This window comes from Nuphar pumila, chromosome 9, assembly GCF_984573655.1.
Source record: "Nuphar pumila chromosome 9, dmNupPumi1.hap1.1, whole genome shotgun sequence".
Classification (NCBI taxonomy): domain Eukaryota; kingdom Viridiplantae; phylum Streptophyta; class Magnoliopsida; order Nymphaeales; family Nymphaeaceae; genus Nuphar; species Nuphar pumila.
Window position 1 is genome coordinate 110,849,159 of NC_143257.1, and position 20,593 is coordinate 110,869,751.

Sequence of the window (20,593 nt, forward strand, 5' to 3'; positions counted from 1 at the left end):
CTCAATGGAATATGATTTTTAGAATCGATCAGAATAATATATTTGCAAAACAATATGAAGGGAGTGGTGTATTACACGTACGATTCACATATAACATCTCAATCAGATCTTTTCACATAGCTAGCTCATTAATATTGATGCAATATGACATAAAATCATTATTAATATGCAATACATCTCAAAATATATCAAAATCATAAGCTTCTAACACGTTGCTAATTAAAAACAAGTATAAGTTGTTGAAACAAATTCGGATCTCATGTAACCCAATTTTGTAAAATCTGTCAAGAATAACAGAGCACTGATAAAATCATGGTATTTTTACCGTGGTTACCTGTACTGTCAAGAATACAACCCAATAAACCGTTCATAAAACAAATAAATACATAAATAATAAAAAAAAAATATGAAACCCTATTCTGACAGAGTTTCAATCCTAAATCTATAATCTACAGGATTTTAATCAGATTAAGGTACTTTTTGGATTTTTTTTCAGACCGTTTTTTACAAAACCCTTTTTACACAGTCTGATATTAGATATTAAGATTCACCCAAAATTTTTATAAAATATTTGGAGTCATTTTTCATAGGCATTTATAATATTTATCAAAGATGGGTCAAAATCATCCTATAAACAGAGCCAGAAATTTGAGCTCTGCTAAAACATGCATATCTGCATCAATACAGATCCAAAACCAGATTTTAAACTCAAGATCACGATGTGTATATAATTGTAGTATTTTTATTTAAATTTTTCAAACTGATATTCATAGAATTATCAAAATTTTTTCAAAATTGGTCGGAAAAAAATTATCAGACAACATAGCTTTAGGTTTCTCAAAAAATAATTTTATAAGAACCCTTTTTAAGATTATAAAACCTTTAGAATCTTATTATTTTTTGTTTGATCTAACTTAATATAAGTTAATACATGAATAACACTATAAAGAATCATAATATGATTAGATCTAATATGAAATAATAATAAAGCCCTAATTTTGCATATTTCTCAAAATCATTTTTGGGAAAAATGCAATATTTATATTTTTTTATTCAAGAAACAATTTCTTTCACCAAGAAAATATGTATAACAGATCAAGAATATATTAAAAGTTACTGAAAATCAAAATACTTTAATCATACATGCTCTAAGGGTGTAAAAACATCGACTATGTAAATGTTACCTATCTACGATCGATTTTCACAGTTAGAACAAAGAAACAAATGATCTGACTCATATTCCACCACCACCCAATGACTAAGTGCAAATCTAATGGCTGCAAAAGGGTTCTTCAAAGTTCCTACACATTTTGAAGGAGAGAGAAAACCCAAAACAAAAGGGAAAAAAGAAGAGAGAAAGAAAGAGAGTGAGCTAACATTGTTAATCTTTCTCATGAGGGCCTCTATTTATAGATGGGCTCAGACAAGAGTCTTATCTCTAATATAAGAAGTTAATATTTATTAATTTTTTTATTAATAAAATAAAAAAATAAATTATGAGATGTAATTAATTAAATTTCAAAATTACTTAAGCTAAAAAAGAAAAGTAGAAACTTTTGACCTTGGCTTAGGCTCTGTGACATGGTAACCTTTCGGGAGGCCTACAGACCCAAAGATTGATCAGAAATTGATCTTTAAACAGTCGATTTGATAGCCTTTTAAACGCAGATCATCGTGGTGGTCTTGGATTTAATCGTAAGCATACAGATTGATAAGAAAATTTAGTCGATTTTGAAAAACGTTAAATTTTTACTTATAATTAGGCACAAATTTTGGTCGATGATAAAATGCTCAAATTAATACCAATTTGGGCATGTAGATAGTCAATTTCAATGCTCTCAAAATGAGAAACATTAAGGTCAACTCTAATTTAATAGATGAGCCACTAATCGACCAAAATTTTTGTCAAAACAATAATGACATTGTTTAGAGTGTCTGACACTATGGGTCCAATCCAATGAGACTATATTCAAATCTAAAATCATTTACTTTCTTGTTTAGTCCACATATTTTAACTTTTTTAATTATTCTTAAAATAATCTTCATAACTTGATACAAAGGTTCATAATTAATAAAAATCAAAAAAATCAAGAATATCAAGAAAATCAAGAATTCATGATTATTGTCATGAATGCACCAATAATTTATTATTTATTTATTAATTATCAAGGAAAAATCTTGGATTTTACAGAAAGTTTGCATGAGTGTTACAAAACAAAGAAGATGCATGCATTTGGTGTGCAAATCTATTTTGTTGGGATGAAAACTATGCACATTCAAAAATTTGTTTATGCAAAATTCGTGAGGTTACGCAATTATCTTATGAATCTATGCATGTAAAGCAGCAGCAATGCAGTTCTCAAGGTGGCAATGATAGTGGGTTGTTTTCCAGCGTCAGCTGATCCCACCCGGCCCGGTGGTAGCAGCGACGGCGGTGGCGATGGCGCACCCAGATGCAACTTATTCTCGTCTTCTTTCTTTTCTTGTCTTTTTCTTTCTTTTCTTTCTTTTCTTTCTTTTCTTTCTTTTCTTTCTTTTCTTTCTTTTCTTCTTCCTTTCTTCCTTTTTTTCCCCTCTTCTTCCTTCTTCCTCACCTCCTCTTGTTCTCCTTCACGGTGGAACAAAAGAGACAAACGTGAGGGAGGGAGGCATGAGAGAGAGATAGGGAGGAGGGATGGTGGCTGAAGTTGGCTCTGGCGGCAACTGAAAGGAGGAACGGTGGCCAAAAATGGTGGTCCAACGGTGGAGCTTGGTTGTCTGTGTGGTGGTGTTCAGGTGATACTCATGAAAGGGGAGAAACCAAGAGAGGGTGGCGGTGAAGAGTGGGGAGAGAAAGAGATCGGTGGCCTAAGGCGGTTCGACGATGGTGGGTAGTCGTGCAGTGGGTGGCAAAAATGGTGGTGGCATCGGCAAGAAGAAACTAAGTGGACAAGAGGGTTTGAGAGAGTGAGTGTATTGTGAGAGAGTGGGTTCTTGTGAAAGGGAAAGAGTGAGATAAGGAGAAAGAGTGTGAGATAAAAAAATTAAGGGAGAGAGAGAGAGAGGGCGGTTCACATGAAAGCGAGAGGAGAGAGAGGAAAGAGATAAGGAGAGAGATAGGGGATGCCACGTGGTAGCTCCTCATTTGTTGAGGGGTCAATTCTCAAAGAAAGAACCCTTTAGCCCCTCTTCTTCCTCATAAACTCCTTCTAAAAACCTTTTTCATTCTCATTTTGCCCCTTCTCCTTCACTTTCTTTTGTAAATGCCCTTTTTAGACTCGGATCATTTGGATCTCGATCCAAACTCTGCATATGTACCCCCACTTGCTTCCAGTTAAACGGGTTTTCTGGAATCCATATCGATCTAAATCTCGTACGGATCGATCATATGGAGTCTGCATCTTTGATTCAGACGAGATATTGGGTCTAGTTCGTTCTAACCCGCATTAAACCCGAAATCGACTGGTTTGGGTCGCTCCCAGATCCGAACTTATGAAATCTTACGTAAAAGATTTGAATTTATTCTAAGCTCTAGGATCTAAACACCACCTCAACAAGGGTAGATGGTTTTCCATGTCAAGGTGGGGCCCATAAGAGTGATGTGGTAGTTGATTTGTCCTTCTCTTATGTGAAAAAGTCAATAGACATGTGTCTATACCAGAAGGAAGGACAGTCTGACACATGTCTATGCTATAACCAAGGAGAGTCACCCGATGGGACCTACATAAGGGTGTCTAATTGGATGAACATGATGGAACGTCCCCTCTCTAGACACTTCTCAAGTTAATTAGGAAGAAGTCTAATTGAGTTTTTATTCTTAATTAATTAGAAATTTTTATTAAAGTAGGAGTTCTGACATAGGTAGGGCTCTAGAATCCTTTCTCTAGTTTAGTTTTTGTTTTACAGTAAAATTCTTTATTACTTATAGATTAGTTAATTAAGTAGAGACTCTATCCCAAGCTTATATTTATAAATAGATGTTTGGGGATCCCTTTTTATACATTAAATTGAATAATATTGAAGTTTCTCTCTTTCCATCTCTCTCTCTCTCTCTCTCTTCTCTCTTCTCTGAACCACCTTGGTCCACGTCATGTCTGAACCCTCAAGGGCTGGCCGTCTGACCCTCTTAGGGAGCCCGAGCTGTCCCATACGGTGAGTTTTTGCTTTTCTAATAAGACAAGCGACATTTCTGCATTGCAGAACGTGTGTTTGAGATCCAGAATGTGGAGAACGTCATCACATCCTGCTATAGACCTTTAAGGTACCCCTATATCCTTTTATTAGTTTCTTAGACTCTAAAATTCAATTTTGCATTATGTTGGGTACCCAAAATACCAAATTTCTTTAAACTGGTAAGCCCTGACCGTCAGCAACTTTTCTCTGTGTTCAGAACATATACCAGACTATTATACATGTCCTTAGATCACACTAGAACCTCTGAACTAGGTTCTTTCAGTTCTGGACCGAAACTTTTACCTAAAACGCATACCGAACCCAAACCGTACCTACCTGATTTAGTTGTTTGACCTTGATTTTACTGTTTTGCTCGCAACTACGAGAAATCTCAGACTTCTTCCCCACCATGTTCAACACCCCCGACATGTGTCCCACAGGTTCCACGGTCAAAAAAATACATGTTGGATCCTCTTGAGTCCTTTGGGCTCAAATTGAAGTAGCCATCTATCAAAATTTTTGGCCTTCTTCTGAACCACCTACCTCAGAGTTTCCAAAAGTTCTAACACTATGCTTGAAACTATTGTTTTTGAATGGTGGTATAGGTTTCCTCTTCTTCCATCTCTTCATTTTGCAGCACATGTAGGTTTGTGGGCGTTTTGATTGGGGCCGGCATGTAAACCTCTCTCTCTCTCTCTCTCTCTCTCTCTCTCTCTCTCTCTCTCTCTCTCTCTCTAATGAGTTTGGGCTCATAATGGGGGGTGAAATTCTTGGGGGTTTCGGGTTTGGAATGGTGTCAAGGATGGTAAGCTAACCATCCAGATATTTGGCAAGTTGTTGAATTAGTTCTTCTTTTGCATCTCATATGATGTTTCCTCACGTCTAACGTCATGGTTACAGTGAAAGGAGGGAAGACCTTGTGCAAAGTTATCAGCAAAAAGATATGTTTTTTTTTTTAAAGGCAAACTGAGGTTAGGCAGACCCCTACCAGTTATACAAATATACCATTGGGATTCTAACTTGCAACATCCCAACATAAGGTGACATGCAGCCCTAAAGAGGCTCAAACAGAGTTTCTGTTGGTTTAGATGACATGGAACATGGTTTTCGTAGACATTTCAATGAAAATATGGTTTATGAAAAAACAGTTTTATCTAGATTTTTCACTTTGAAAAAACTTGGTTTACGAGGGAAATGCAACTACACTATATATATATATATATATATATATATATATATATATATATATAATGTGACGATTCTTTATGTCAAATAATCAACCAAGTTAGAAGCCATTGCGTACGCCCGTAGTTAAAGCACACGACACAAATAGATGTTAGATTTTCTCATCGTAATATTGTTATTTCGTTCTTCAGTATCACCAAGCTTTTGTGTGTCGACTATCGAAAAAAAAAAAACTTTGATATGTGTCATCGAGTTGCCGGACGGGGGTATATCAATACCAATAAATAGTAATCGAGATTTTTAGGTGCTTCAGGAAATCTGTAAGTTAGGTGTTCGAATTTTTTAGAGCTATGAAGGCCATATCCAACCCGTTCGCCTAAAGAGAATCCCAACTGTCTAACCATGTCTGACCAACTGGGTTAAGTACTAAGGGTGTGTTTGCGTTGAGGAAGGATCAGAAGCAATGTGTTGGAACACTTTTAGTGTGATACTGCACCTGATCAACCACCACTTTTGAGATACAGCCTGTCAGCTGCGGGGCCCAACAGCAGATGGTAGGCAGGGATGCAAATGGTTCGGATCCAGGATGGGGTTTTGAAATTTTTAGCTGTTCATGAACCAATTCCTATCCAAATCCCCATGTATTTAGCTGTTCCAAATCCCAACAATTTGCATCCCTAATGGTGGGTGATCAGGTGCAGCTGAACACCAAAAGTATGCAATCACAATACAGCTGATCTACCCTTGAAGAGGGTGTCGTGGCAGGTGTTGATTCCCATGAAACACAAAGCCACACAGAGATGAGTCTGCAGAAAAGGGACCAGACTGTTGTAACATGTGAGCGCGACCTTTTGTGTCTCCGTGTTAAAGAGTCACCACTATTGACCCTCATCCTCTAATTATATAGTTAGAAAATATCAAGCAAAAACTTAGAAAATCAAGATCATAAATGAAATAAAAGTGCTCAAAGTAAGAGTTTTAGGAATCTTTAAAATGAGATGTTTGGAGGGATAAAGAGAAACCTAAGCAATCCAAAGATCTGAAGATATTTTGAGAATTTGGCAAAAATATATATGAAAAACATAAATGCTAAACAAGCCAAACATAAAACTTGAAAATTCTCGAAAAGTTAGAACCTAAAGAACACTAAATTGCAAACATAGGGCAACTTAGGAAAATCATGAAGTAAAGATTTTAAGAAACAATGAAAAAAACCTAAGAAAAATCCCAAAGATCGTAAGATATTTAGGCAAAGTAGGAGAAAAATCTGAAAATTTCTAAAATTAGAACTTTGTAGGTCTTATAGATGTTAGATTGAGCATATATAAATATCAAATGTAAAGGATATTTTTTATTACCCATTTTATGATTTTTGAACGTGCAATTGCAACCAACATCAAAATTTTGAAAAGTCCGAAAGTAATTAAACGGACTCTCATGGGCACTGATGCATTTATGGCAAATCTCCAAGATGCAGGCATTGCCCCAAGTGGGGAAGTAAATGGGTCAGATCCATTATGGAAGTTTTGCAAGTTTTGGCTGTTTTGGATCTGTCCAGATCAGACTCTCCAATGTATTCAGCTATTTCCGATCCAAACAGTTTGCATCCCTAACCCCAAGGGTTGGAATCTGAGGCGCTTATCAGCTTTCACCTCCTCTCACTAGGAACACACATATTGGGTGAGTCCTAATGTTCAAGTGTTGACTTGATCAAGAACTGTAGAGATAAAATAAAGATCCCATCTGTGTATGGACCCAACTTAGTCTTATTTTCCGTTATGCAGGCCAAATAAAATCCAGTAAAACCTACATGGTGCGTCAAGCCTGAGCCCCTTTCGGCTGGCAAAGTCAAAGCAGCAACTCACATTGGCAACCACAGACAATAGCGGTAACGTCTAAAACACTAGACATGGCAAGCAGATGGTGCAGGGTTGGTGAATCAACCAGGCGACCCCTAACTTGACTCAGTTCGGCTCGGGAACTAATTAAATAGGCTCAGTACTCCTCCCATGCCACAGACATCTAGATCTCCTCAATTTTTGAACTTTCCTATAGCACCAACAAGTCCGATAGCCTCACAACGTGCATCTAGAGCAGCCACAAACTCCCAGTCATTTCTTCCAGAAATAACAAATTCACAAATCCAAGAAGTTACTGCATTGAGGGAACTAGACTGGATACATACATATTTCACAATGTGAAGGGTGATCAAAAGCAATATTTGCTAATTCAAATAATTCTTAGCTGAAGATCAGGCTGCTCAGCTTTCCCCTTGTGCCTGTCAAAGAGTTCTTGAAGTGCTGCCATAAACCTTCCATGAGCTTCATCGATCTGTCCAGTGAACAGGAAAAGAAAGAAAAAAGAAGACACCAAGTTATTTCCAGGAGGTCTAAAGAGACACAGTGAAGTAGCGGGCACTTTGGAGTTTGTTTTCACCTCTTCTTTGGTAGGTTGTGCAGTCTTTTTTACTTCAATTGGTTTTCCCACCACAACATACATGGGATGCCGCCTGGGTATTGGTAATCTGCAAGAAAGATTAAAAAGAGGAGAAACAAACAAGAATCAGAGATTTCTCTCAAGGCCAGCATCGACTGGCCACACAATCATGGAAGTTACGTACCAAAGCAAAAATACCTAACAAAAACTTAAACTGCTCAATGTGGTTTGGCAGTAACCAGATTAGCGGCCTAAAGGGGCTTGGACAATCAGATAGCTTTCTTACCCAGCAAGATCTCCCAGGTCACAAGAAATTTCTTTAACTGAAGCAGCATGAATCATTGATGGATGCATGTCTTCAGTGAAGCAGCATGATCTTATTGACTCGGGGAGCACCGACCAAATACTTTCCCATGCCATATGAGAAAAACTTTAGTTGCATTTTATGAATGACATGGGCAATGAAGTACTGCCCGGTGCAGCTTGGGACAAAGTTCAATATATTGGACTCAATAATGAGGCTGGTGCAAGAAGATCCAGCCAACCAACAACATCCCATTAAGATACATGCACTTAGGCCTGGTCCAGTGTGCAATAAGCTGATGTGATTAGCTGCCTAAGCAGGTGCTACTGCTAACTTGCAAAAAGCCAACTATCATACCCAACCTGACTTTCTCAAGTATCTTAAAATCTGGGTGAATGGCCTCCAACATTATTGCACAGAAATCTGGTTCAGGAATAACAGTAGCATCTATCGCACATTAAATGATAAATCTTCTTCAGTTCAAGCAATTTATCTTTTCACGTAAATGGACAAGGACATACCCGTTTACGCCCCAGAAGACTAGTGGAGAGAACTTCAATGCACGAGATAAACGGGTATACAAATCTCCCTTTGGCTTCCACCAACTATAAACATTAGTCTGCTCCCTTGTACGTGATCCCAGAAACAAACAAAAGTAAGAAGCAATTGTTGGAGAAAGTAGAAATCCGTTGGAACTCATCCTTACCTGTCCAAAGCAAAAGACAGGGACAACTGGGTGGCCCATCTCCATTGCTACTCGTATAAAACCTTGTCGTCTTTTAAGGAAGGCAACCTGTGGAAATCCATCAGATAGGTTTCAATCTACATGTGAAGAGGAGCAAATCAAAGTTCAAGTAGAATTTATCAGCTAAACTAACAGATCATCCAGTTCCACTTCCAAAGAAGAGCCAATCAGGCCCTTGGGTTAACAGACAACAATCTTCACTGTCTTCTCAGCACAAACCAAAGTTTTTATCTCATTCAACCAATTCAGATAGTCCATCTTTTATGCATGAAGGAACTTAAATGAGAAGATTTGGATAAACAGCTGCAAATAATTTGGGGGTTCAAATGCAAAGCCATATCATTTTGACCTTGCCTTCTATCCATGAAACTTTTAATATTTTAAATCTAACATCAGCATGACAGATTCATTGAACTTGATGTCTATCCTATCACCATAGTCATTAGTTTTAAGCTCTTGGACAAACAAATAGCAATCCAGGAATTGCACAAACCTCACAATACGGTTCCATATATGCCATTTCCTGCACACCTCCTGGTATCACAATGCAGCTATAACCAGCTGCTAAGTATGAAATGAAGTTTTTCTTGGTCGCAGCAACTAGTCCCAGCCATGTCCATATGTGTCTTAGAATTGGTGTGTAAAACACCTGCCACATTAAAAAAAGTACGACTGGGGAGAAATGCAATTGCACAAATGTCGCTTACATCAACAGAATGAAGGGACTTACAGAACTGCTGGCTAAAACTTTGATCTTAGGCAGGGGCATGAAGCCTGTGTAATTGCAGAGAGCAACAACACCAAGAGGTAGAACTGAATGAGGCTCATAACCAAAGACTGCATGCAAAAAAACAAAATGTATTAGATACAAAAGATGTTAATCCAAGTTTCCCTGCTTGCACTCTAATTTGACCATAAAATATCAATGAATTCTTCTGTTGGGTTATCCGCTGCAAAAAATTAAGAATATAATTTTTAGGTCATGGAGAATCCAAAGTACCACATAAAAAGTATTTAATAATAGCAGCCACAGCATTAAACGTCAGTGATTGGACCAATTACAAGACCATGTATAAAAAAAGCAATGCATCATCCCATGTCCAATAAGAAAATGAACAAGTGCCTAGTCTAGATTTACCGAAGGGACGTGGTTTTCAAAATCACCCACACTCAGAAAAGTAGGGGAAGTTGGGAAATTGTATTGTGAAATATAATGTCATTTCTCCACTTTATGTGCTTTTTAGTATAGTGGATACAAACATGTCCTAAAAGTTAGTTGTTACTGTTATCATCACAAAATTTTACTTTTGCAAGTCAAACTGACCTTTGAAAAAGTTTTGAAAATAACTCGCCTCCGTTTGGAAAATTTTACGGGAAAGGGACTCGCCTGTCGGTACGAGGTTCAACTGTTCCTGGCGCCATAACCAAGGGTAATCAAACCAAGAATCAATCATGTGCTTTGCTTTACTCAACTGTCCAAATCGATGTTCTATTTCCTAAATGCACAAAGAAGGCATGTGTTATGACTTGGAAAAATTTTTATTGAAAGTATGATGTATGCTTCGAATATCTTGGAATTTCTTGAAAAAAGAGACTTTGAAAATCGTGAATCAGGGTTGGAAAAACACTTTTGAAGAAAAGGGAAATCGATTTTTGAAGAAAAAGAAATCCTGATTTGAGAAAATCAATTTCTTGAAGGAAATTGGGTAATTTTTGAGAAAATTGATTTCTCTGAATTCGGGAAATATTGCAGCTTGAAAAATTGTGAATCTAGACTTAGAAAAATATTTGAAAAGGAAAACTATTCTGATAAAATCGATTTCTGAATAAAAGAAAGTTGTGATGCCTTGAAAAATCGATTTCTGAAGAAAATCCGGATGACTTTAAGAAAATCGATTTTGAACTCTTGAATTAATCAAAAGGATGGGTGTGTGGCCCTGTGAAAGACTATTCATGATGCAATCTAAACCTAGATGATGAATGCAATTTGAGAAAATATTTTCTGAAGAATTTGAGAAAATCTTTTGTAAAAGGATTTATGTGTCTTATAGAATTTAGATGAAGAAATTGATTGTTTCAAATATTTGGGATCTATCATTCAAAAGTATAGAGAAATTGATGGAGATGTAAATCATAAGATAAAGGTTGGGTGGATGAAATGGAAAAGTGCAACTGGAGTGTTGTGCGATCGTAGAATGCCATTGCGGTTGAAGGAAAAGTTTTATAGGACAACTATTAGGCCCGCTTTACTATATGGTACAGAATGTTGGGCTGTCAAGAGACATCATATTCAAAAAATGAGTGTAGCTGAGATACGTATGCTTAGATGGATGTGTGGAAATACAATAAAAGATAAGATTCGGAACGAGGAGATACGTAAGAAGGTAGGTGTTGCACCCATTGAAAATAAGATGAGAGAGAATCGTTTACGGTGGTTTGGACATATTCGGTGAAGGCCTAATGATGCTCCAGTTAGAAGGATGGAGAAATGGAAAAATATATTAGTTAAAAGAGGTCAGGGTAGGCCTAGGAAGACATGGATGGAGATGATAGGAAAGAATATGAATGCTTTGAACCTCACTGAAGACATGGCATTGGATAGAAATGATTGGAGAAGGATTCATGTGGAAGACCCAGAATGATTTTCTTTTTTGGTTCATATCGCCGACCTCAATTGTTTTGGGATGAAGGCGTTGTTGTTGTTATTGTTTGTTGTATAGAATTTAGATGAAATAAATTCTCTACATATCCCTGACTATGGCCACGAATACATATTGAATATATCTCATTTGATTCTAAAAGGGAAAATATTTAGAAAATTTTTGAAATATACGATGATTTCTGAAGATAGCCTAAGAGTGCAGGTTGTTTGTAGCTTAAAAGAAGATGATAAATCTGGGTTTCGTTTGTATTCTGACTATAGCCACAAATACAAAATCGACCGAGTTTATCAACTCCCTAGAAATAGGTACACGTGTCATTTGTGTTGGCCATTGTATATTTGAAATATGTTCATGAATGATCAAGCAATAGCAGTGATATATCAAAGTAAACTATATGCAAATGCAACCCTAAGCTAAGCAAGAAAGTAAATTTTTATTCCAATATTACGATGTACATCAATAATAAATTGAAGAAAAGGAAAAAAGAAATAAAGAAAAATCTAATCTTGAGCCAACCTGCAAAATTAGCAAACTTGTTAATGGACAAATATCGACTTTTCGGGATTTATCCAACAATATCGAGAATTAAGGGATTTATCCGGATATAAGCATTTTTTCATGCTTTCGTAAAATAAAAATCATTAAATAATAGAATGGATGATGCAAAAGTGAATGAATGATAAAAACAAACAACTTTGAAATTCAAATTTTGGAAAAAAATGACCAAAATATCCTTCAAAATTGACATTTATTATAAAATAGGGTTTTTCAGAAAAAAAAATTTATAAAACGCTTAATCTGGGGATCAAACGGATTCAAAACAATGCCAAATCGGGTGGAGAACACCCTAACATGATTATGAACATAATCAAACTCTAAAAATACGAAAATAATGGATGAAAATAATGAAATATGCAAAAAGAACGAAATTTGCTCGTGTTCCGGTTAAATCGGAACTTCGGGGGCATCCTGTTTTTATTAAATAACTAAATAACATATCAAACGAATTTCAAAATTCATAAAAATCGACATTAACACCTCTAATAACCCTAAAATTAAAATGTAATCGAAAAATATATTTTTGGGATTATTTTGAATATGAATATTAAATAAAAAAGAGAAAAATATTGATTTTACCTGTGGTCACGTACCTGTCACAGTGTCAGACCAAAATTGGATATCAAACAGCCATAGAAATTTATGAAATTTGACAGAAAAAATAGACAAATTAATGAAAATAACCCTTTTTACAGATCGAAAAAAGCATTTCCGGTTAGGGAGATACGACTCCGACAATACGCACCTGATTCCGGCTTATGCATAACGATGCAAAAAGGCTAGATCTGGTTTCAAGTTCAAAGAAATATAGCAATCAGCCTTCAAAATTTATAAAATTTCACAGAGACAAACTAGAGATCACAACGAGAAAAACCCCTTTTACTAATCATCGATACAATCTCCGGTGAGGGAGAAATCGTTCTGACAATACGAACCACGGTTCGAATCAAGATTATCAATCAAGAAATACAAGTTCTGATTGAAGGCTTCAAAAAAATAGAAATCAACGATGAAAATTTATAAAAATCATAGCATAAAAAGTAGACATGCAGACAAATCAGTAGCTTTTTACGGATCGTCAATACGATCTCCGACGAGGGAGAAATCGCTCTAGCAAGTTGACCTAGGGACCGAACTAGGTCTGTCGGTTCAAGAAACACAGGTGTTGTTGTTGGGTTAAAGAAAAATAGTAAACCACCGTAGAAATTTATAAAAATTTTACAAATTAAAGTAGACATCCTGACGAATACGCTACCTTTTACGGATCATCGATACGATCTCCGAAGAGGGAGATACGGCCTCGGAAAGATGCTTCTGGATTTTCACAGCCTTTTCCCGGTTCAGAAAATAGGTTCCAACTTTGATTTTTGAAAACGGGGTTACAGACCTCAAAATTTCTGATTTTTTTTATTGAGAATCGTAGGCATATGCATGATTTCACCATTAAAAAATCAGATTTTATTAACAAATATAAACTGGAAAAATAATTTCATTATCATATGGACAGAATTACAAATATGGAATCTAAAACCCTAAAACAACATAAAATTGATTAAGCATGCTAAATCATAAAAAAAAATGTGTAAACAATGATATGAATCATGATTTGATGCATGAACAACTAAAATAGTCATGAATATGATTAAATAAACAAAAAAAATTAGGGAAGCATGGTTGGAAATTTGATTTAGCCATTAAAAGAGGGATTTAACATATAGAAAGGTCGAATCTCAATCTTTTTCGGGCATTTAACATAATAAACGCATTGCAAATGATTCTAACGGATCAAAAACATGTAAAACATCATGGATGATCAGTAGATCATCATCTTGGGTCGTGAGCATTGGTTTTGAACGAGAAAAAAAAGAAAAATCCAACATATAGGGACCTGCAATGGTGGAAATACATAAAAAAATAAAAAAAGAAGGAAGAAGGGGAGGCACTCACCTTGGTTGCAGCAATGGAGGATGAAGGAGGGCTGAGAGAGAGGAGAGAAATCCCAATGAGAGAGAGAGAGAGATGTGAGATAGGTTGGTCGACCCCCTTATAGCCCTTATTTATAGATTTTTTTAAAGCTTTTAATTAGAGAGTTTCGATTTTATCGAAACTCTCTTAATTATTTAAGAGATAAATCAAATGGGAGGCGATTTTCTTAGGGACTTCTAGCCTAAATCAAACACTAATTAACTAACCCTAATTGACTCCTAATTAACTTTGTAAAACCTCAAATGTGACACCACCTATGTGGGCCCACATTTGGTTTTTAAAACCTTAATTAAAAGTTAAAATCAATGTTTTAAAATACCAAAATAAAGGTAGAGTTTTAAAATCAATTTTGACTCTTTCAAACTTCTAATTTAGGTAGAACACTAACTAAACCTAAACTAACCTAAACACTTTGAAATGTGGCGCCACCTACTGTGGGCCTCATTTGATTTTTCAAAAAAAAATGATTTTTAACAGGGGAAAAATAAAGGGGTTAAAAACGATTTTTTTTTTTTGAAAACTTCAAAAAGACATCTAGACCTACTAATATTTTTGTATTTTTGAAATATGTAAGACATGGAAATGATATAAATTTGAATAAAAATGGAAAAATTAGGGTTTGCACCCCTGCAGAGTGGGCTCCACATGAAGAAAGTTGATAAAAAATGGAAATTGATTTAGAAATCAAGTTTAAAACAAATCCAGATCATTTTTCTAAGAAAAAATGTTTTTAAAATAAGGAATGTAAAGCCCTGGGGGTTGGCCAAACGGCAAATGTCAGTTTAAAACCCAAGTTTTTGAAATTGATTTCGAAATAAGGTTTTAAAACTCGAGTCTGGATTTAAAATTTTGAAAAACTAGAGTACTGGATCTCGAAAATGACATGCAATGCGACAAAATGTCATGAAATGATATGAAATGATACAAAATGTAAACCCTAAGCGAGGGATTTGAAGTCTCGGACCCCTGACAGAGACAAAGAATTGAACATTCATGTTCGAGGATGAAAATTGAGGATTGAACATCAAACCCGATATTGAATCCGATCCAAATGTGAATTGAGTCTCGAATATAACTAAAATTTTCAGGAAGGGAATTGATCTGAGCTCCGATTAGTAGTTGTACCAGCTGGGGGAATGATAAAATAAAGTTCTGGACAAGAATGAATTGAGGAATGATTTTGCCCCTACAAGGCATGGAGTGACACTGGAAACGAGGTTTGAACTAGTCTCGACTGGTTTACACTGAATCCTAGGGTTTTTGAACTCAGGTGAACTAAAATAACACTGACTCAAACAAACTTTTTGACTGATTGATTGAGAAATGGTACAATTCTCAGAGAAATGGTGAGAAATGACCACTGGAGTGAAGTGGGTGACAGGAATATACTGATTTTGAGTTAGGACAAAGGTCAGAAATACTGAGCTGAACTAATTTTAGAGCTCAAGCATTAGCTCAACTGACTGGATTTAGCTCAATTTCAGCTGAAATAAGCTAAAATGGACTCTGAGACTAAGGGAAATGGTTTTGAACTGGAATCGAGTCACTTGAACTCCTGGTAAGCTCAAGCTAGACTCAAGAGAACAAGATTGACTGAGAATAACTGACTCGGAGACAATTGGCTTGGATTCGAGCTAGAATTGAGCTCATTTCTCAAGAAATAGACTAATTTTAACCGAAATGGACAGAAATGAACAGAATTTACTCATTGTAAGCTCAGGGGAGCTAAAAATGACTGACATTCTAACTTTTTTGAACTTTAAAATGAGTTTGGTTGACTCTGACTGACAGGGATCCAAGGTGACCTAAGGGTAAAATGGTAATTTCACTGACAAAAAGAGGTGAGATGACAACTAAACTAGACTAGACCTAGGGATTTGACTCCTAAGAGGACTGGCATCTGCTGAAAGGGGGTGTTTGGAATGAACGAGGAAAATTTGAGGTGTTTACAGTTACATAAGATATATATTCTAGAATGCTAGCTATTATCCACCACTTGGCTGTTGCAACCCACTTGGCTGGTTTTTAAAGGTTGGCAAGTATGCCAGTTAGAACTTACTCAAGAGCTTGCCAAAGGAATGAGCCTGACATACCATGGGGGGGCAACTTTGGGCCTAAGGAAACCAAGGACTAACTAGTAAATGGGTAGATCATAGATACTGCTCAGATCAATGGACCTCCACTGGAGACCCAGAACAGTAGTCCATAAGCAACCCTTACCACCCATAGCTCTTCTTACATCCCATGATGTGGAGCAATGTTGTTTGTGAAATGTATCATATAAATTGATCATTGGCTGGCCCAAATTTTCTTTTAGAATATATAGACTTTTATCTGACAAAGGCACCTATACTCCAAGGGGTAATGCTGCTTCCCAGCATTTGCTTTTATCAGTGTTCGGTTTTTTTTTCAAGCTAGAAGTTAATAACTGCTAAAAGTTGAACCTCAATATATCTGAAGGATTAGAAAGTACCTATTGAAGTATGTTCAGCCTTCCTATCACCAGCATACAGCCTAATGCCACTCATGCATTCAAACAACTAATAGAAGCAGCCTTCCTACCAGTGGTAGCTTTAGGACAGGCAGATACTCTCCGGTGATACATGTCACCAATTCCAACCAGACAAGTCATGGCAATCATGTCTAAGCCTTTAGCAAAGTGATAATCCAATAGGTATGTTAAACTATGAAAGATCTTCATCTTTTAGATGTTTATATATAAAGTTCAGTTGCTTCTAGTTCCAAACAATATTAATCCCAATGAATAGTGTATCTAGCCCAAGGTTGTCCGACTAGGAAGTGGAAGCAGGAAACGATACGGGAAGCAAAAGTGAAAAGAGATGCATTTTAAAATGTATAGGAAGCGGGCAGCAAGAACTAAAAAAAATCAATATATGAATTGAATGGTAATCAAAATGAATGCAAATAAAAACTAAAGTAAAAGTGACTATTCTTAAATTTCATGATTTTTTAGTGTAAGAATTAATTTTTTAACAAAATCTACAAAAGATGACTGTCAATTTAGAGAAAGCACATGGAAGTGAGTGTGAAGTGTGAGAGGAAACACAAAAAACATGAAGTAGAGTGAGAAAACATATAAGAGAAACAAATGAAGCATTTAGAAAGTATAGGAGAAGTGTTGGAAGAATCGAGATTCTTATCAAGTTTCGGAAGCAAGGAGTATCACGCTTCCGAAGCGAGCTTCCGGGAAGTGGGCTTCCCACCTATCTAAGAAGCTTCTGGTAACTCTGCTCTAGCCAATAAAAGCAGAAAAAAATATCATATCCATATAATATGATAACACCATGTATGATATGACTGAAGAAAAATGGTAAGCAAAGCCAGCAAAAAATACTCATCAACCATTTCCAGTATTAAGAAGAGAACAGGCCAAAAAAGGAGAAGCAACACAATCTCCTTAGGACCCACCACAAGGAGAGAAACGAAGACAACAAGCAGTCCCTAGAACATACGCCCCATCATAGACAATGATCCTTCTTTGCACCACAATTTGACAATGATTAAAGCTCTCCAGAGATCCCTTTGCAATTTATGAAATTGTGAGGCTCTAAAGCTAGCAAACACTTGGAAGCATGATTTTGTGAACTCATTGACTTCTAGTTTTGAAAACCTTTCCATCCTCCACACACAAGTTGACATGCCAGAGACATTACAAAAGATTAAAAAGAATTCTATTCCCCCGGCTCCATGGCACTGAAAGGAAAATCCCAAATAAAAACCGTTCCTCATTAAGCTAACAGTTTAACATCAATAATTTGTTTATTTCATGTAATTGCACATTCCATGGAACGGAGGTGAATCATATACAGAGTGAACTGAAAGGCAGTGGTAATAGATCATAATAATGAAGAAAAATTAGGACTAGGCAAAGAAATTAGATACAGTAAACAAGGAGGAGGAGGAGGGAGAAGAAGACATACCATAAGCTTTCTCAGGATCAAACGCGTTAATATCCTCAACATGAAGGGTAAGAGGAAAATACCCAGTTGCATACTTGCATATGTATCTGCAACCGGATCCATATAACATCAAAAAAAAAAAAAAGAAGAAGAAATAAGAAAAGGAAAGAACAGACTAGAGAAAAAGCATATACTAATAAGAACTCAATGGAAAGGGAGGAACACATGCAAAATATACAGCAAGGAAAGCAACCACACAAATTGGTAGCAAAAGATAAGAGAAGGAAGCAAGGAAATTTAAATGCCCACCTTGACAATCTCTGCCCCACACTGCTTTTGTAGTCCACAGGAATCACTGCCAAGAAAATAAGGATCCCAACCAACCTGAAACACCACAGATTTGAGAGAGAGAGAGAGAGACAGTTCACCATAAACAAAAAAAAGACCACCCATCTATCGAAAACACCAAAAGTAGAGAGAAAGAGAGAGAGAGAGAGAGAGAGAGAGAGAGAGAGAGAGAGAGAGAGAGAGAGAGAGAGAGAGAGAGAGCTGACGCCAGTGACAGGGAGGTGGGGAGCAGGAACAGCGCCGCTACAGCCAAGGCGAAGTTGAGGTGGATGGCACCCAACCAGACGGCGAGGGCGATGGTGGAATGAAGGGGGGAATATTCCGTTCGCCGGAAGACGGTTGGCTTCGGCTCCCGGCCGGTGAAGCCATTCCTTTCCTCCATAGAGAGAGAGAGAAAGAGAGGTGGGGCTAGTGCTCAGTTTTTACAATCGTGCAACATGCAACTTCTGGAAGCCTGACGAGGTTGGCAACCTCCTCATCTGAGCCGTTGAAATATGGCGTGATGGTTCAACTCATACTGACAACCATTCAAAATATACAGAAAAATAGATTTGCAGTTTGAAATATTGAAAGGGACTCTCGGGGTTGAACACTTTGATTGTGCTACTGCTGGCACGCCAACCTTTATTTTTTCACTCTTGAAGTTAACTACAAAGTTTGCCAAATCATTTTCCTTCAACTACGCGTTTAGATGATGTCTGAAACTGCCTGCCCCGTGTAGGGAATGCAGTAGCTTAGGGATGTCTATCTAACTACTGATTAAGCTTAGCAAACCAACGGGGGATCCGCTTGTCTGGTAGGAGCAGCTAGTGCACGTCACCCTGCGTTGGGACGTTGCAGGTTCAACACCAACTGGCAATGGTATAGTTGTATAACTGGTAAGAGTCTGCTTAACCCCAGCTTACCTTTAAAAACAAAAGTTATAATTAAGGCTAACTTTTAGTTCATATTTAAATTGAGTTTTACCTTGTAAGGAAGCGGGCCCATTAAGTGACCTGGTTTGGTTTGAGGGTTTTCCTTTTTCATCAAACAAAAAAAAATGTGTTTTAATACCAAAACCCCCACCTAACCTAGTTAGGTTGAAAAGACTCGAAACCAATCTCCTGTTGAAACTGTTAGACCGATGGATGCAATTCAAAAAGTAGCAGCTGTCAAATCTTGAATTTGGCATAGTTGTCAATTTCATTTTTTTAGTGTAAATAAGGAGAGAAGACCCCACTCATTCTGAATACATAAACACTTACTCCAACTACCAGTTTCCAACTCTATCACAAAGACGCGGGTAAAAGAACATGAGACACGGCATTTTCTTGCAATTTTCTATTAAAAACAATATACAAAGAGACACAATGTGAAGACAAGTTGAAGAATCCCTGTGACATAGGTTTTCAATGGTCGACTGTCAAGGTAAGTTTGACCTAGTTTTTACCATTTGATTTTGCCTTACATATGTAATATATAAAAACATAGATATATTCAGAAAACTAAGTACATCTGTGCTGGTGCTGTTCTAAGTACAATAGTATCACAGTATTGTGGTAATTTTATTATAACAGAACAAATAAAAATAATTATTATAATCAAGGACAAATTTATACATTAACCCACTTACCAACTCATTCGACGTTAAATATTTAAAAAATTCAAAAGATGATAATCACTGGTTCACGTGAACAACTGCAGGGGAGCACAAGAGGCCTCACAGAGAGGGGCCGACTTTCCACCTCCTCCACTTAAAAGTATAACTTTTTTTTGTCTCACATCATAATTGCTTAATAGTGTTCATCAATAAAGCACTATCTTCACTTTTATCAATAAAAAGGTGCGCAGTTATAGAATCCTCAAGATTTGTGGTTTTAGCGAATTCTGGTGGTTGTTTGGCAGGATTTACCACTTTCACTTGGGCAAGTGTTGAAAATGTTGCTGAAAAGCTGAAATTAATACTGGAAGAGCGTTGGTAAGGTCGTCGGTGATGTAGGTGGAAAGTGAAATGTGAAACTGAAGGTGTAAAATGCTACCCCAGTTTCATCATTTTCTAGAACTGCATTCATCCCAAAGAGCTACTTTCGACACCTAGTTTCCAAACAGGGCTTAAAGAGAGTAAAGGTGGATCTCCAAAGTGTATCGATTAAGGATCTCAAAATATTTCATTGCCGAGAACAACATTCGTCACTATGCCCTGTATTATGTAACTTTTGCCATCTGAAGAGGGAAAAAAACCTAGTCCCCATCCCAAAACCAGGAGAATATATTGCATCAGATAGCTAATCAAATGTATGGTAAAACCTTTTTTCCA

The 20,593-nt window shown here is 36.7% G+C and overlaps 1 protein-coding gene across 1 annotated transcript; it reads right to left on the reverse strand.

Moving 5' to 3' along the window:
- Positions 1-7,426: 7,426 nt before the first annotated feature.
- Positions 7,427-18,709, reverse strand: DGAT2 (diacylglycerol acyltransferase family). Its single transcript, XM_090017770.1, has 9 exons — positions 18,504-18,709; positions 18,259-18,333; positions 17,971-18,056; positions 9,553-9,659; positions 9,316-9,471; positions 8,784-8,870; positions 8,599-8,696; positions 7,774-7,861; positions 7,427-7,668 (listed from the first exon to the last, which is right to left on the reverse strand). The coding sequence occupies exons 1-9, from the start codon at positions 18,677-18,679 to the stop codon at positions 7,567-7,569; spliced, it is 975 nt and encodes a 324-aa protein (XP_089873896.1). The 5' UTR covers positions 18,680-18,709; the 3' UTR covers positions 7,427-7,566.
- Positions 18,710-20,593: the final 1,884 nt, after the last annotated feature.

What these genes read in the sequence shown, in the direction of transcription:
- DGAT2 (XM_090017770.1), bottom strand. Translation starts at nt 18,679, where the DNA reads ATGGAGGAAAGGAATGGCTTCACCGGCCGGGAGCCGAAGCCAACCGTC. An exon ending in AAGTTTTAGCCAGCAGTTCT is followed by an intron (nt 9,472 to 9,552) that starts GTAAGTCCCTTC and finishes TTAATGTGGCAG; the next exon opens with GTGTTTTACACACCAATTCT. An exon ending in CTGTCTTTTGCTTTGGACAG is followed by an intron (nt 8,697 to 8,783) that starts GTAAGGATGAGT and finishes ACAAGGGAGCAG; the next exon opens with ACTAATGTTTATAGTTGGTG.